This window comes from Oculina patagonica, chromosome 4 (genome assembly GCF_052425735.1).
Source record: "Oculina patagonica isolate OP01 chromosome 4, crgOcupat, whole genome shotgun sequence".
NCBI classification, from domain to species: Eukaryota; Metazoa; Cnidaria; class Anthozoa; order Scleractinia; family Oculinidae; genus Oculina; species Oculina patagonica.
In genome coordinates this window covers 31476895-31495136 of record NC_135761.1, presented here as the reverse complement: position 1 = coordinate 31495136, position 18242 = coordinate 31476895, and the positions used below count along the sequence as shown (strand labels likewise).

General features: G+C 38.5%; 3 protein-coding genes across 3 annotated transcripts; 2 read left to right on the top strand and 1 right to left on the bottom strand.

Annotated features, from left to right (window-relative positions):
• Positions 1 to 239: 239 nt before the first annotated feature.
• On the top strand, positions 240 to 1919 carry LOC144648317 (uncharacterized). Its single transcript, XM_078507916.1, has one exon. It carries the CDS (start codon positions 240 to 242, stop codon positions 1917 to 1919), a length of 1680 nt encoding a protein of 559 aa, XP_078364042.1.
• Positions 1920 to 8880: 6961 nt separating this feature from the next.
• LOC144650151 (uncharacterized) lies at positions 8881 to 12235 on the top strand. Its single transcript, XM_078509806.1, has 4 exons — positions 8881 to 9724; positions 10599 to 10791; positions 11325 to 11574; positions 11863 to 12235. Exons 1-4 carry the CDS (start codon positions 9299 to 9301, stop codon positions 12227 to 12229), a joined length of 1236 nt encoding a protein of 411 aa, XP_078365932.1. The 5' UTR covers positions 8881 to 9298; the 3' UTR covers positions 12230 to 12235.
• Positions 12236 to 13850: 1615 nt separating this feature from the next.
• On the bottom strand, positions 13851 to 15572 carry LOC144648316 (myosin heavy chain kinase B-like). The gene is made up of 2 exons (XM_078507915.1): positions 14877 to 15572; positions 13851 to 14703 (listed from the first exon to the last, which is right to left on the bottom strand). The coding sequence occupies exon 2, from the start codon at positions 14685 to 14687 to the stop codon at positions 13851 to 13853; it is 837 nt and encodes a 278-aa protein (XP_078364041.1). The 5' UTR covers positions 14688 to 14703; positions 14877 to 15572.
• Positions 15573 to 18242: the final 2670 nt, after the last annotated feature.

The following is an 18242-nucleotide window of genomic DNA, read 5'->3' as shown; positions in this document are numbered from 1 at the left end:
GACTAAGGCTTACTGAGTCTACTTCCAGAGTTTTCAGTGGTGCACTAGGTCAAGCAGTCTTCTGGTCTGACAGTATGAACGTTCTGTGGTGGATTAGAGGAAGAAGTCGTAGATTTAAACCCTTCGTAGCAAATCGTGTGGGAGAAATTCAAAGTTTGACGAATCCAAAACAGTGGCGCTATGTCCCAACCCATGAGAATCCTGCTGACCTAATTACGAGAGGCATGAGAATATCCGACATGGCCAAGGAAGAAAAGTGGTGGAATGGTCCTGATTTCCTTCAAAACGAAGAACCACACTGGCCTGTCAATCGAATTGAAGCAGATTTGGTGACAGAGGAAAAAGAAATCAAGAAAAAGGCTCAAGACAGACAAGACAGCTCACAAGCAAAGGAAAGGAACGAAAACTGGACAATGGTTACAGTTCACGATGATGATCAGTTGTGGCGTCTCAACCCAAAACGCTTTTCAAGTTGGTCAAGGTTGATAAGAGTTCAAGCTTGGGTTCGCCGTTTCATAGACAACTGTAGAAGTTGCAAGAGAGAAAGTGGAGAATTAAAGTCGGAAGAAATTGAAGACGCTGCGATCCAGGTGATCAGGAGCGCACAAAGAAAGGCGTTTCCCGATGAGTATTTAGCACTTCAGAAACAAAGAGAGCTACCAAAGAAGAGCAAGTTACTCGGATTACAACCATGGCTTGACGAAGAGGGTCAAATGAGATGTGATGGACGCCTCAAGTATGCGGAATTCCTACCACATGACGCTCGCTTTCCAATAATTTTGCCCCGAAAGAACTGTGTGACGAAGTTGATCGTCAAACATTATCACGAGAAAGGGAATCACGCGGGAGCCACGAATCAAACGTTGGCGACCTTATCGACACGCTTTTGGATCATTTCCGGTCGAGAAGAAATTCGTGAATGGGAGAAGGAGTGTAACGAGTGTCAAAAAAGGAAAGCTAAAGCGGCAAAGCAAGTCATGGCTCCTCTTCCACAGATCAGACTTCGATCGTCCTTAAGAGCCTTTGCACAAACTGCTGTGGATTTTGGAGGGCCATTCATCACTGTGCAGGGAAGAAGGACACGAAGACAAAAACGTTACCTTTGTTTGTTTACTTGTCTGGCATCCAGGGCAGTCCACCTGGAAATGGCCTTTGCGCTTGACACCGATTCGTTCCTGAATGCCTTCTACAGGATGGTTAACCGCAGAGGCCTCCCAAAAGAAATGCTATCTGATAACGGAGGCAACTTTGTTGGAGCTAACAAGGAGCTGAGCGATTTGGTCAAGGAGCTGGACCAAGAAAAGATTACTAAATCTACGGCAAATGAAGGTGTAAAATGGAAGTTCAACCCCCCACTTGCACCTCACTTTGGCGGCATTCACGAAAGTATGATCAAAGCAGCGAAACGAGCAATATATGCAATTCTGGGCAACGCAGATATCACTGACGAAGAGTTAGAGACAGCGTTTACTGGAGCGGAGGCACTCCTGAATTCAAGACCGTTGACGTACCAATCGGCTAATCCAGAAGATGACGTTCCACTCACACCAAACCACTTTCTATTCGGTCAGGTTGGTGGACAATTCGCCCCAGAATCAGTTGACGAGGTCTCATTCAACCCAAAGAAAAGGTGGCGAAGAGTGCAAGAATTAGTTAGACATTTCTGGCATCGTTGGCTTCGGGAATGGCTACCTAGTCTTAACGTCAGAAGAAAGTGGTTGACTACTGAGCGAGACCTTCAAGTCGGAGACGTAGTATTAGTCATTTCTACTAATACACCACGCGGTCATTGGCCCCTTGGCCGAATCACCGAAGTTTTCAAAGGAAAAGATGGGCACGTTCGAGTGGCAAAGGTTCAAGTTGGAAAGAATGAATTGACCAGACCAATCACAAAGTTGTGTCAACTGGAACTGTCATGAGACGTAAAAACGTAAAGAGGAACTGACTTCAGAAGTGATTGCAGAAGTGATAACAGACAATGATGATGAAGACGAGAATGAACTAAGAATTTTTTGGATTTAAATATCTTTAATGCTGAACTGAAAGGAACACTCCCCTCGTTACCGACATTATCGTTGTATTAATATGCTATGGCATATCAATGAGGGGGAGAAATGGACACGAGAAAATTCATTAGTTTTAGTCATTATGTTGTGCGTAAAAATAGTTGTGTAGTATCTTTTGTCTCTCTTGTTTTTCTACCCGCATAGTTCCGTTCGTTTCTTTGCTTTAGTTATTTATGTAAATTTAGGCCTTTTTTCGTTTTCAAGTTGCATGTCAAGTAGATTATTATTCTTTCGGGTTTCAACGTTGGTTTAAGCAATATCGTTAGGACATTTTTCGAGGACATAAGGACAACTTCGTTTTGGACGTTTATTTAGTGTTTTGAATTAATCAAGTGCATGGTAATCAGACATCGTGGAACGAACAATAAATGTTTCTTGTGAACATGAGTTACATAAGGAACTCACCACTCAAGTAAGACAAAATAATATCGCATGAGGTTAAATATGCTGCAAAAAGGTAATATGAGTTACATAAGGAACTCACCACTCAAGTAAGACAAAATAATATCGCATGAGGTTAAATATGCTCCAAATGGTAATATGAGTTACATAAGGAACTCACCACTCAAGTAAGACAAAATAATATCGCATGAGGTTAATATGCTGCAAAAAGGTAATATGAGTTACATAAGGAACTCACCACTCAAGTAAGACAAAATAATATCGCATGAGGTTAATATGCTGCAAAAAGGTAATATGAGTTACATAAGGAACTCACCACTCAAGTAAGACAAAATAATATCGCATGAGGTCAATATGCTGCAAAAAGGTAATATGAGTTACATAAGGAACTCACCACTCAATTAAGACAAAATAATATCGCATGAGGTTAATATGCTGCAAAAAGGTAATATGAGTTACATAAGGAACTCACCACTCAAGACAAAATAATATCGCATGAGGTTAATGTGCTGCAAAAAGGTAATATGAGTTACATAAGGAACTCGCCACTCAATTAAGACAAAATAATATCGCATGAGGTCAATATGCTGCAAAAAGGTAATATGAGTTACATAAGGAACTCGCCACTCAATTAAGACAAAATAATATCGCATGAGCTCAATATGCTGCAAAAAGGTAATATGAGTTACATAAGGAACTCACCACTCAAGTAAGACAAAATAATATCGCATGAGGTTAAATATGCTCCAAATGATAATATGAGTTACATAAGGAACTCACCACTCAAGTAAGACAAAATAATATCGCATGAGCTCAATATGCTGTAAAAAGGTAATATGAGTTACATAAGGAACTCACCACTCAAGTAAGACAAAATAATATCGCATGAGGTTAAATATGCTCCAAATGGTAATATGAGTTACATAAGGAACTCACCACTCAAGTAAGACAAAATAATATCGCATGAGGTTAATATGCTGCAAAAAGGTAATATAAGTTACATAAGGAACTCACCACTCAAGTAAGACAAAATAATATCGCATGAGGTTAATATGCTGCAAAAAGGTGATATGAGTTACATAAGGAACTCGCCACTCAATTAAGACAAAATAATATCGCATGAGGTTAAATATGCTGCAAAAAGGTAATATGAGTTACATAAGGAACTCGCCACTCAATTAAGACAAAATAATATCGCATGAGGTTAATATGCTGCAAAAAGGTGATATGAGTTACATAAGGAACTCGCCACTCAATTAAGACAAAATAATATCGCATGAGGTTAAATATGCTGCAAAAAGGTAATATGAGTTACATAAGGAACTCGCCACTCAATTAAGACAAAATAATATCGCATGAGGTTAATATGCTGCAAAAAGGTAATATGAGTTACATAAGGAACTCGCCACTCAATTAAGACAAAATAATATCCCATGAGGTCAATATGCTGCAAAAAGGTAATATGAGTTACATAAGGAACTCACCACTCAAGTAAGACAAAATAATATCGCATGAGGTTAATATGCTGCAAAAAGTAATATGAGTTACATAAGGAACTCACCACTCAAGTAAGACAAAATAATATCGCATGAGATTAATATGCTGCAAAAAGGTAATATGAGTTACATAAGGAACTCACCACTCAAGTAAGACAAAATTATATCGCATGAGGTTAATATGCTGCAAACAGAAGTGTGTTCCATAAGGAACTTAGCACCCAAGTAAGACAAAATAATATCGCATGAGGTCAATATGCTGCAAAAAGGTGATATGAGTTCCATAAGGAACTCAGCACTCAAGTAAGACAAAATAATATCGCATGAGGTCAATATGCTGCAAAAAGGTGATATGAGTTCCATAAGGAACTCACCACTCAATTAAGACAAAATAATATCGCATGAGGTTAATATGCTGCAAAAAAGTAATATGAGTTACATAAGGAACTCACCACTCAATTAAGACAAAATAATATCGCATGAGGTTAATATGCTGCAAAAAAGTAATATGAGTTACATAAGGAACTCGCCACTCAATTAAGACAAAATAATATCGCATGAGGTTAATATGCTGCAAAAAAGTAATATGAGTTACATAAGGAACTCGCCACTCAATTAAGACAAAATAATATCGCATGAGGTTAATATGCTGCAAAAAAGTAATATGAGTTACATAAGGAACTCGCCGCTCAAGTAAGGCAAAATAATATCGCATGAGGTTAAATATGCTCCAAATGGTAATATGAGTTACATAAGGAACTCACCACTCAAGTAAGACAAAATAATATCGCATGAGGTTAATATGCTGCAAAAAAGTAATATGAGTTACATAAGGAACTCACCACTCAAGACAAAATAATATCGCATGAGGTTAATATGCTGCAAAAAAGTAATATGAGTTACATAAGGAACTCGCCACTCAATTAAGACATAATAATATCGCATAAGGTTAATATGCTGCAAAAAAGTAATATGAGTTACATAAGGAACTCACCACTCAAGTAAGACAAAATAATATCGCATGAGGTTAATATGCTGCAAAAAAGTAATATGAGTTACATAAGGAACTCACCACTCAAGTAAGACAAAATAATATCGCATGAGGTTAATATGCTGCAAAAAAGTAATATGAGTTACATAAGGAACTCACCACTCAAGTAAGACATAATAATATCGCATGAGGTTAATATGCTGCAAAAAAGTAATATGAGTTACATAAGGAACTCACCACTCAAGTAAGACATAATAATATAATAATAATTTATTTATTTTTATGAGAACACTAGTACTTCTTTTAAACTTTTTAACTTTTTTTTTTTTAGCATTTTAGTGGTATCTCTTTAAAGTAGTTTTTATAGATAGATAGATATTTTATACATACTCTTTTTTACTTTAATTTGTTTTATTTTACACAGGGCCCCCGTTGATACCAGTCCTGCTACTGAAGGGGTCACCCTGTTAAAATATCGATTATTATTATTATTATTATATCGCATGAGGTTAATATGCTGCAAAAAAGTAATATGAGTTACATAAGGAACTCACCACTCAAGTAAGACAAAATAATATCGCATGAGGTTAATATGCTGCAAAAAAGTAATATGAGTTACATAAGGAACTCACCACTCAAGTAAGACAAAATAATATCGCATGAGGTCAATATGCTGCAAAAAAGTAATATGAGTTACATAAGGAACTCACCACTCAAATAAGACAAAATAATATCGCATGAGGTTAATATGCTGCAAAAAAGTAATATGAGTTACATAAGGAACTCACCACTCAAGTAAGACAAAATAATATCGCATGAGGTCAATATGCTGCAAAAAAGTAATATGAGTTACATAAGGAACTCACCACTCAAGTAAGACAAAATAATATCGCATGAGGTCAATATGCTGCAAAAAAGTAATATGAGTTACATAAGGAACTCACCACTCAAGTAAGACAAAATAATATCGCATGAGGTTAATATGCTGCAAAAAGTAATATGAGTTACATAAGGAACTCACCACTCAAGTAAGACAAAATAATATCGCATGAGGTCAATATGCTGCAAAAAAGTAATATGAGTTACATAAGGAACTCACCACTCAAGTAAGACAAAATAATATCGCATGAGGTTAATATGCTGCAAAAAGTAATATGAGTTACATAAGGAACTCACCACTCAAGTAAGACAAAATAATATCGCATGAGGTTAATATGCTGCAAAAAAGTAATATGAGTTACATAAGGAACTCACCACTCAATTAAGACATAATAATATCGCATGAGGTTAATATGCTGCAAAAAAGTAATATGAGTTCCATAAGGAACTCACCACTCAATTAAGACAAAATAATATCGCATGAGGTTAATATGCTGCAAAAAAGTAATATGAGTTACATAAGGAACTCACCACTCAATTAAGACAAAATAATATCGCATGAGGTTAATATGCTGCAAAAAAGTAATATGAGTTACATAAGGAACTCACCACTCAATTAAGACAAAATAATATCGCATGAGGTTAATATGCTGCAAAAAAGTAATATGAGTTACATAAGGAACTCACCACTCAATTAAGACAAAATAATATCGCATGAGGTTAATATGCTGCAAAAAAGTAATATGAGTTACATAAGGAACTCACCACTCAATTAAGACAAAATAATATCGCATGAGGTTAATATGCTGCAAAAAAGTAATATGAGTTACATAAGGAACTCACCACTCAAGTAAGACAAAGTAATATTGCATGAGGTTAATATGCTGCAAAAAAGTAATATGAGTTACATAAGGAACTCACCACTCAATTAAGACATAATAATATCGCATGAGGTCAATATGCTGCAAAAAAGTAATATGAGTTACATAAGGAACTCACCACTCAATTAAGACATAATAATATCGCATTAAGTTATGTCCTGCCTTCAGATAAGAACAGTTCCATAAAGGAACTCACCACCAAAGTAAGACAGTCTAATCTAGCACGAGGTTAATATACTGCTTTTAGAAAACAAGAGTTCAATAAGAAACTTACCACCCAAGCAAGACATAACCTACAACCATCGTGCAAAGTGTTGGCACGATTACCAAATTAATTCCTTCTCTCGATCCCCACTCCCCTTCTCAATGTTGAGATCCCGAACATATTGCACAGACAATCCTTAGCCACAATAGGTTCAACATTGAATGGGCGAAGGGGCCTTTTTGCTATGAATCCTTGACAGAGCGTATCTTCACAGCATTCACCAGTCTTTATTGCAAGGAAGTAAGCATAAAATACACAGACAACGATGACTGGATTGAGCTTCCTGTCGATGACTTGGATTCATTCATAGATATGATAGAAACGGCGAAAGACTGCAAGAGAAAACCTCACGGTGATCAAACTTAAAGTATGGGAGCTAGCTCAGACAAACGTCTTCGCAGTTCGTCATAGCCGTCTGAGCCATGGCCAATCCACAGAAGCTTGAATGTGGCTAGCAAACTAAAACATCTTATGGAGTGGCACCTTAAAGCTGAGTTTAGTTTAAAAGCTTCAGACACTCATAAACTGTTTAAAGAAACTTGGGCAACAAAAACAGGATGCTGAACAAACAGTTGCAAAGAAACAACAAGAAGTATTTGAGCTCGAGAGCAGTTTCAAGTCGTAATTGGAACGGTCTCATGAACCTTGAGTAAGCCTTTAAAGCGATGTTTATTCTTATTCGTTAACTGAAATTATACCATTAATTAATGGCCTCAGATTATATAAGTAACGTATTTCCCTTAAGTAATTTGTACAACAATCAGTTTTAAGATGAGTTAATTCAACAATCAAATCTACAACTTAATAATAATGATATTAAAAAATTGAATCAATTAATTACATTCTCAAATAATGACAGGGGGAAATCATTTTTAACAATGGACATGCATTTAGATCCAGACATCTGTTACTATAACCAGTTTACTCACCATGTTGATAGATGTGATTATTATGATAGTGACGTTAAACAGTTGATACAAACAGCTACTAAGATTAATTTTTCACCCTTCCACTGTAATATCAGATCTATTTTAAATAAGAATGATGATCTTGTGTAAACAATTTTTTCAGAAAAGTGCTTATTAGTCAGATACACAGGAGCCCAAAATGTGATACCCACGGGCATTTTTGTCTGATTTTTGGCAACATAGCTATTTTAACTAAATCGAGTACGCTGATTTCTAAAATCATTGTTGCCAAACTCAATTCTTGTGCTAAGATAAAGTTTTGAGGCATTTAATTATGACGTCATTGTCCAAAAAAGGAGTTTTCTTTCCTTTAGCTATTTTACCCAAAATACATTCAGAACTCTGCATGCAAACCAGAGTATCTTATGTTGTCTAGTGACGGTGAATTAAGGCAGGCGCGAGATAGAAAAGGTCAAGTGCCTAGAGTCAGTTAAACGTCAAGGAAATGATGCTTTTTTCTTTGATGGCTTTGTCCTGGTGGCAGCTATTGAATAACCAGAAATTCAAATGCTTTCGGTGGATTTGCAGAATGTTACGTTAACACTGTGTTACGGAAAGGTCCTGCATACAAGAGGATCAATGTGTTATCCGATGGGAGGCACTCCATTAGAGTAACAGCAAGAATTCGACGCTCTGAGAACATGGCGACGCCTGTGAGCAGAGTTATAGAAGTAAGAGAGCCAGGTTCAGTTGCCGATGAAGTGGTGAGCATTTCTGGCACTAGGAGACAACAAAGCGGACTTTGTGCGGATTCTCTCAGATGAAATTATCTCGGAACCACAGCTGACTCTGCAATCGTAGTATCTGCCAGTTGTTCAAACTAGTGCCGGGATGTTTTCTGCTCAGATCCTAACCTAGATGTAGCCGTTTTGAGGTACAACCACAAAAAAGCCGATATGACGTTTGTTCTTCATGCAGTCGGTCTAAGAGGACATGTATGGTGGCCTAGGCGTGCCACAGAAGAATTGTACATTATTTTAAGACTTCTTTAATGATTTTCTAATTTGATTCAATGTGTTGCATATTTTATTGTCTATTTATTATTATTTTTGTTATATATTGTTTGCTTTTCAGTTTTTGATATAGTTTTGTTTTGTAAATTATTGTTATTCGATTTCAGTATTAATTGCTTTTCAGTTTTTGATATAGTTTTGTTTTGTAAATTATTGTTATTCAATTTCAGTTTCAATTCAATTTCAGTTCAAAACGAGTTTTATTTTGTTTTATTTCGTCTCAGTTTTGTTTTTCAAAAGAAAACTGAACTGCATCATGGCCTATGAGTGCCATAGCCCACAATGCCAAGCACGCATGTTGAGGTGCTTCCCCAAAAGGCATCGCGCGTAATTCAAAATGGCTGAGCGTATTAGGAACGCCGAATGGCAGAATGACAATGCTTTAAGACAAGATCTGGAGAAGTATGTTCGCAGGAATCTGAGAAGAAATGAAATTCTAGATTTTGTAAGTTTAGACTATCCAATGTACGCGTGGAGTTTAAGAAGCCTTTGTAGAAGGCTCCAGTATTTTGACCTCAAGTACACAGACTATGGAGTAGAAGTTAGCGATGTGCAAGAAGCTGTTAAAAAGGAGTTGCAAGGTCCTGGTATGCTTTTAGGTTACCGAGCAATGCAACAGAAGGTGCGTGAGGTTCATGGTCTAAATGTTCCTCGTGATTTGGTGTACGCGGCGATGGGAGAAGCTGACCCGGATGGACTCAAATCAAGAGGCGGAGTGGGGCAATCAAATAGACCACAACGATTGAATGCATTTGTCACAGGTGTAAGTTGCCATTAGTTTCATATCGTGCAACCTATTATTTACAGGTGGGGGGGGGGGGGCTATGAAAAATTGGGGGTGGGCCACTATTTTTCCACATTACAAAAAAGGTGGGTCTGGAAAATTAACGACCGCATTAGGGGTGGGTCATGGTCAAAATAAATTATTCATTTAACAGCATCTATAACAGTGCAAACATATTCAATCAGGATGCCTAAAGCAGCATTTCTGAGGTGCTAAAAATCTAAATTTTCCTGGGGAACATCCTCCAAACCCCCTACTTTGTCATGTACAATCATTATTAACTCAAAACCACCACCTATTGTTATCCCTTTAAACTGCAGAGACTACATCTACAATGGTTAAAATAATTCCACCTGAATGCCTAAAATAGTATTTAGGAGTTTCTAGAAAATCTAAATTTTCCCGGGGACCATCCAGGCCCCGAACCCCTCTACTTTGCATGGGCTCCTGACTTTGCTTTGTACAGACATCAAAACCACCAACTATTAGTGTCCTTTTAAACTGCAGAGAATATATCTGCAACAAAAATTGTACCATAATGCCCTAAAATTCATTTCAAGGACTCTAACACTGTTATGATCCAAACTTTGATCTCGAAATGTTTCTGGAGATTCTGACTAAAATGATAAGCCAGTGTTTCCTGTAAACATATCTACATTTATTTACTGATGTTGGTTGGTGGGTGGGCCACTAGGTTTTTCTGTGTCACTCCAGGGGTGGGCCACCCCTATTTTGTTCAAATAATTCATAGCCCACCTCCCCACCCTGTACTTTTTGACTGGTCCCTAAGAGACCAAAAAATTAAAGGAGCAATTTTCTTAACATATTTGCTGTGTGCTTTTTTCAATAATAGGGACCTGACTGTACTATGTCATGTGATGGACATGATAAACTTTGTGGGTACCAAAAGTCAATGTTTCCTTTGTGTATTTACGGAGGATTAGATACCTACAGTGGAAGAGTTAATTTCCTGCGAGTGTGGACCTCAAACAACAACCCCAAGGTTATAGGAAGGTTCTATTTTGAATATCTGTTTGAATCTAGAGGTAAGGGGCAACATTGTAGAAGGCAAATCATGTCTCAGTTAAACTTGTCAACCCTCTAAAAATTCAATTTGGTGTCATGATGTTTATCAGAAACCTGGAATATTAGTTTCAAATAACAGTGAACAAAATGCAAACACATAAAATAGTATTCTATAGATCTATATTAATCCTTTGTGTGCTTGAAAGTTGAATGAAAATTTTACCAGTTATAAGAATGTGTTTTTTAGAACATGTCATTTACTGCCAGTGAGTTCCATGTAGTGAAAAACTGTGAACAAGGTCTTGAAAATGCTTCCCCCAAGTGCAAAAATTATGCTAGTGAACTAATCTGTCCCCCTCCCCCTAAGCAGTGTCGCGTTTTGACAGTGGAATGCATATTAGTACACAAACAAATCTTTACCTTTGTTTTTCAACATTGTTTGGGTTGGGGGGGGGGGGGAGAGGTTCGCCCAATTTGCAGGAATAATTGAGTTTAGAGTAATACTACATTGTTAATGTTCTTTTATTTACTGTTTATGTACATTTTCCTGCAGTTCTGCCCGAGACATTACGGATAGACAGGGGTACCGAAACTGATGTTATGGCAACAATCCATTGCTTTCTTAGAGAAAAACAAGGCGATTTAGAGAAATCTACAGATGCGGTACTATATGGGCCCTCAACCCAAAATAAAATAGAAAGGTGGTGGCGGGAGCTTTTGGAAAGAATGGAGAGATATTTTAAAGATCAGCTAAAATCATTAGTAGAATGTGGTGAATATGATGCTAGTGATCAAACAGACAGGTATGTACATGTATGTATTTCATAGTGAACTTACTTACAAATCTAACATGGTACTAGAGAGAATTTCATAAAGGTGTGAAAACCTAGTAACCAATTAGAAGTAAGCTTCCATGCCAAATAGGAAATAGTAATGCATGAAAGGATTCCAGAGGTTTCACTAGCCTTTGAAACAAGCAGTCTTTGGTACCTTCAAATTCTTGAAACTGAGGTTTCCTTTTGATTTTGGGAGTACTGGAGGCCAAACTTGTATTTTTTGTAACTGTTTGTATACTTTACATCTACCCTTAGGGACCTTCTAGCATATGTCTATATCCCTGTCATTCAAAAGGAGCTCGATGTTTTCAGAAAGTGTGTGTGGAATAACCACAGGAGCAGGAAGCAGAGGGGAAAAGAACTTCCATCAGGAGTGCCTGAGCATATTTACCACTTCCCTGAACAATATGGTGGACAAAAATGTGGCATCAAGGTCACAGAAGAACAGTTACTTGAAGTTGCTGAGTTTTCTAAAGTTCTTGAGGAAAATGATGATTATCTAAAGCCATCCGTCCGACAAGAGTGTCAGCGACATGTACCAGATGCCAATGACATAGATCCAGAAGATGCAAAGGTTGCTTACCTTTTTCTACGATCTCATATCAATAAAAATGCATTTTAAAACTGCTATATGAATTGGTCAAAATGTCCATAATTTTAAATTGGTTTGATAATATGATGTAATCCCACATCAGTTGGAGAGTTCATAGAAGGTCTGTGTTAAATTAGCCTGTATAGCTGCCCTAAAGGGGAGGGGAAAAGGGGTATTTTCCTCCCTCCCCCTCCCCTTTGAGCTTGCTATGATGGCTAGTGCTAAATATATAGAATTCATAGAAAATTCATAGAAGGTCTGTGTTAAATTAGCCTGTATAGCTGCCCTAAAGGGGAGGGGAAAAGGGGTATTTTCCTCCCTCCCCCTCCCCTTTGAGCTTGCTATGATGGCTAGTGCTAAATATACAGGTAAACGTTCAAAGTACCTACTGGTAACTTATATGACCTCATGCAGTGACAGGGAATTGTTAAGACATCAATGGAAATAGTGTATAAGGAAATAAACAATGCTGGAATTAGTAAATGTTATATTAAAACCCCATCATATACACTGACAATTATATTCAGTAATTCTTGAAGTTGCTGAACTATCCCATGTCCTTGAAGACTGATGATTTTTTGAATCCAAGTGAACAAAGAGAGTGTCAGCAACATTTGCCAGATGTCAATAACATACCTCTTTTTAAAATCGCATGTCAATAAACATGTATTTTGAAATTGCTGTCTTGAGTTCAAGATAAGGCCCAGTAACAATTAACCTATTGTAGCTGATCACTTCCAACCAAGCTAGCACTCAGGTGTATGGTACCTGTGGCAGGTTATATAATTGTTTTCATGGTTACTAATCCATTTTCACATCAAATTCTGTTGAAGTTGAGGAAGATTTTCATAACAAAGACTCTAGAACTTGCTTGAACTCTACTTTTGTCATCTTAGGTTGTTCAACAGACCAGCATTTCATGACTTGCACATTGTATAAGAATTGTCTGTTGTTTTTTTTTTTTTGGCATCGAAAAATAACCCAACTGCTCAGTAATAGTTCTTTTTCAGGAAACATTGCTTATTTGTAAACCTACATCCTCATGCATGACAAGGATGAAGATATGGTAAAAAAAATCAGATCATTCAATCAGGCTTCTTTCATAACTCCTATATAACCTTTTTTATTACATGCAATATACTTACAAAAGTGGCTTATTCAAAATTATCTGGATGATGTTTAGTGTCCTTTAACCAAGCTGTAGGCTAACATTATCTTGACAGTTTTTGACATGTCTTATAACTGGCCATGCAATCAGGTATATTGCTTGTTAAATTATCATAACTATAAACTATAAACTCTAACATGTAACGCATTAACAAGCTATAACAATTAAAAGCTGAGATTTGATTTTTACTACAAGTCTACAAGTCCTTCCTTTCTTTTAACTTGTAGGTACATCAAAAAAATTCCAGCCTGTGTATATATATACCTAACAGTTCTTTTATACGTAACAATTTAAATCTCGAAAGGAAAACAATAACTCAACACCAAATAGAAAAACTTATGGCCTTTTCCGAAAAATAGGCAATGTGTGAAAACAATATTTTCTTTGCATGCACAGTTCACTTACAAAGCACATTAAAAAATACTTGTATAAAAGATAGACAGTTCGCAACAGCATAATCAGTACTTCAGTTACTTACTGTTTTCACAATTTGTCTAGTTTAAGTAGATCACAGAACTTGTTGCATATGTGCTCGGTCTTGAATTTTTCTATGGCCTGTGATGAGAGGTTTCCGCAACAGAAAAAGATGGATTGGTCTGCATTGTCCAGAAGTTCAGAAGTTGCTATTTGCGGATCAAATAGGGTATAATCGACCCCTTGAATGTCGACGACCATGAGCTGCTTTCCTGATTTACAATAGGTATAATGCGAAAATGTCTCCGCCTTGCAGCTTACCTCGCCACCGTCGCCACACACTTCTCCAGTGTTATTCACATGCTTCTCAAACGCGCCCTCGATATAGGGCTCTACTGTAACACATTGGCCATAAAGCTTTCCAAAGTAAACTTTGGTGTAACGAAGGGTGGACCCATACTCAACTGGGGCTTCTGCAGCAAGCCGTAATGCAAAGTTCCTTGCAAGCGCGTTCATCTGGACCACTTTTCTGGTGTGGGTTTCCATCGAAGTAAATAACCTTTCGATCTCTTGTACTTGATCTTCTTTAAACTTTTTGAGCACGTATTTGCCAGGACTGAGCTCAGAAAGAGCGGTAGCATGGTATGCATCTCTAAACGCGCCACTGGCAAATTTTTGCTTCGACAAAGAAAACTTTGCTTCGCAGGGCTGACGCCATGATTTCTCGCCCAGGTCAAACTCTTCGAGTTGCACCGAAACAATGTCTGCTGTCGGTTGGATAAGCTTGCCGACCTTCAGCATGGCACTAAGGGGTACAGACGCCGCAGCTTTCGTTGCCATCGGCCGGGCAGGCTTTTCTGGAGTTAGTTGTGATTTTGTTTCCCTTACCGACTCGAGCTCGGACATTTCGCTTTCACCATCACTTTTCTCGATGAAACGCACGTGGATAGCCTTCCAGTTAGTGATCTGGCTACTTTCTGTCCACGAGGGTCCCCTCTCGCCCGCTAAAATATCACATTCCATGTGCTCGGCTTTAAAGAAGCGCTTACACGCCTCCTTTATGTTTGAAATCGTTGGTTCACATCCAAGGGGAACCATGGTTAGCGCGCCGATCCTGGCATATTTTTGATATCGTCCCTCAACATTCGAAGAGAGCCGTTGCACTGTTATGTAATCCATATCGCCACTGCCTGTCGATTCGTCCTTCCCCATTCTCTTTTTAGCGATTTTCGCCTTAAATGCACGGAATTCATCGTTGGTTCGCCTTCCTCTTTTTGACATTTTGCCGGTCAGAACCACGTGCGATTGTAAACAGAACCAAGCTTCCAGGTTCTTTCAAGCCGATGGCGTGACAAGAATGCAACCGTTGCATTGTGGGCTATGGCACTCATAGGCCATGATGCAGTTCAGTTTTCTTTTGAAAAACAAAACTGAGACGAAATAAAACAAAATAAAACTCGTTTTGAACTGAAATTGAATTGAAACTGAAATTGAATAACAATAATTTACAAAACAAAACTATATCAAAAACTGAAAAGCAATTAATACTGAAATCGAATAACAATAATTTACAAAACAAAACTATATCAAAAACTGAAAAGCAATTAATACTGAAATCGAATAACAATAATTTACAAAACAAAACTATATCAAAAACTGAAAAGCAAACAATATATAACAAAAATAATAATAAATAGACAATAAAATATGCAACACATTGAATCAAATTAGAAAATCATTAAAGAAGTCTTAAAATAATGTACAATTCTTCTGTGGCACGCCTAGGCCACCATAGACATGTCAACAACATAGTAGTTTCCACGAGAGGCATAGACGTGCTGTTACTTCTCATGGGGCATCACGCTAAGCTCTCATCAAAGGTTTGAATATGGACAGGAATTTTAACGTACATATCTTTGAAGGAGGTTTCGGCTTAAAATTCCTTCTGTTTTGCAGAACACTTTGATCTTCTCCCCTCTGTGAGCGATGATGTCCTCAAAGTTGACACCACTGCATCCGCAGAGAAGTTTTTGTTGAATGTATAAGAAATCGGAGGACTCACTTGTTGTGCTATTTGGCAAAGTCAGTAGCTCAGAAAAACTACCACATAGTTGCGAGGCATTTAAACGGGCGGTGTGGTGACAGACACACACCGAGAAACCGGTGCTTTCGAACCCAGAGCAGACACAACTAGTGAGTAGTGCAAAAGATCTACTAGTGCCTGTCTTTATATGACACTGAATACAATCCAAAGGCATGTCTGGAGATGTTTGCACGCCGATCTGACCACTGGCTGTGCGTAAGTCCTATCATCCTGAATTCGTTAATTATAATGCATTCAACCAAAGTCACAATCAAGAGCCCATGACAGACAAAGTGCATTGTGAAATGACTTTGATTCAGCAATATACAAGATAAACAATAAAGTTGTATCTTCAACTGCAACAATGATGATGATATTCCCATTTTTCTACGATGTAGTCCATAAGGCAAATTTCAAAAGGGGCAGGTAGCACCCCCCTTAATACCTAGTGAAATTGGTATCAAATTAAAGCTGAAGGTCTGAATTTTCTCAATCCACTTGGAGACTTTGGCGTCCAGAAGAACACTAAACATGGATTTGCTAAACTTTCCGTTGACCAGACCATAGAACAGACTTTAAACAGAAGTACGAAAACAAAAGGTGGCTTCGTTGGCTTCAGTCTCAAAAAGAATGCGGTACAGTGATGGATCTTAACTGCGCATTCTCGTGCCCTTTTTGTTGACAAGTGTTGTAGGATGACAGGCAAGAAAAAAAAAGATAGTCTTCACAAGGAAAACTTGTAAGAAAAGTAATGGAGGTTGTCGGCAATTGGACGGATCCATTTAAACCATCAAAGGAACTCGCCAGTCTTAGTTTTGGTTGCGTAGCAACTGAAACCAACAAGTTAGATTTCCTTGGCGCCAAAGGGAAAGGAACATAAACTCTGACAGCGTTTGTGAGGACAGACTGCCGAGTGATTCTGTAGGTTTCTTTGAGACACTCTCCAAGTTGAAGCTTGGTAACTTCCGTGATGTTCAAAGGAAGACAACCGTGTCAAAGGGAGGAAGTGCTGTCATTATAAGAACAGAAAATAAATCTTTCTGCTGGATTACTCGTTATTGGTCAAAGCAGGCAAATGGATCTCCGTCAGTTGCTAGTCCCTGAGCTGGGCTCACTTCCATGGTCTCTGGCACGCTAGTGAAAACCAACAAAGCGGCAAACTTCTAGAGGTTGGGGTAAAGAGTCTTCAGGGCTTGCCAGCTCAAACACTAGTAGTCATGATCCACGCAATGACAATGCTTCAAACGGTGAGGAAGATACCAGAGAGATTCTCCGACTTGGCAGTTATGATTTTCAAGAGAATACTGATGCAGGCAGGGGAAACAAGAAGAGTTGATTTTGTTTGAGATCAGTGCCCAGACATCTGCATCAAGAACATAGAGAGGGAAAGAAGAAGCACTTGTTATGCGGTAGCAACAAAGTGCGTATTCTCAGGTTCCTTTCTGAGTACAGGTCGAAGGAAGAATATGCCGAAAGGATCGGCAGCTGTGTAATGTATGTTACCCATGGCAATCACTGCGCCAAGCTTGTCGTCATAGATGGACGTATAACAGCGACTGACGAAACAGAACTGCATGCCAACCAGGAGGAAGCTGGTACATGGATGTTCCTCCATGCGAAACACGCTTCTTCACATGAACATCAAAGGGTCGCCATAGTCTAACCGGATACAGATGTTGAAGTGGTAGCATGTCACCACCAATCAGCCATTCCTGCCGAACTGATCTTGATAAGTGGAAAAAGAAGTAGATCACGCTTGATAAGCATTCCCTGACCGTGCGAGAAGCTGGGTTCCAGGGTATGCTGAGTCCTCCTTAGTTTGCATGCGTTAACAGGTTGTGATGCTATGAGTTCATTTGCAGGCAAGGGCAAGAGAAAAGCGTTTGAAACGGTCAGAGACAGCCAAGTCATGAGTGACAATGTCCAAGTTATTGGAGAGAGCCTGACCATAAGCGGTCAGAGCATTACCAGGTTGCAAGAAGTGGTTTGCATGTTGTACAATGATAATCGGTGCAAGCTGGTCAATGACCTCGGTTACAAAATGTTTTGCAAGGGCAAAAACGTGCAGTCTCACCAACACCCGCCAACAAGCGCTGCCCTCCGATACCACCTTAAGCGAGCCAACTACCAAGTTTTTCTCTGGAAGAAAGCCTTACAGCCAAGAATTGAGCAAGAACCGGTAAGCCATGGATGGAAACTGAAGGAAGGATGCCTTGAGATCGTTTGGACAGACCTGGCGCCATCTCCACAGGCTGTGATGGAAATAGTTTGCTGTGGGTGCCGCGCCATTCGCCAAATGAGGCGATGTTCATGTGTCGGTAAAGGCTTCCCTTTCACAGAAGCTTGTACTTGCTCTGAAAATTGCATGAACAGTGCAA

Excerpts from the sequence above, each read along its gene's own strand:
- LOC144650151 (XM_078509806.1), top strand. The coding sequence starts at position 9,299 with ATGGCTGAGCGTATTAGGAACGCCGAATGGCAGAATGACAATGCTTTA. Across the intron at positions 9,725-10,598 it reads TGAATGCATTTGTCACAGGT|GGACCTGACTGTACTATGTC; the intron begins GTAAGTTGCCAT and ends TTTCAATAATAG. Across the intron at positions 10,792-11,324 it reads ATATCTGTTTGAATCTAGAG|TTCTGCCCGAGACATTACGG; the intron begins GTAAGGGGCAAC and ends ATTTTCCTGCAG.
- LOC144648317 (XM_078507916.1), top strand. The coding sequence starts at position 240 with ATGGCCAAGGAAGAAAAGTGGTGGAATGGTCCTGATTTCCTTCAAAAC.
- LOC144648316 (XM_078507915.1), bottom strand. The coding sequence starts at position 14,687 with ATGTCCGAGCTCGAGTCGGTAAGGGAAACAAAATCACAACTAACTCCA.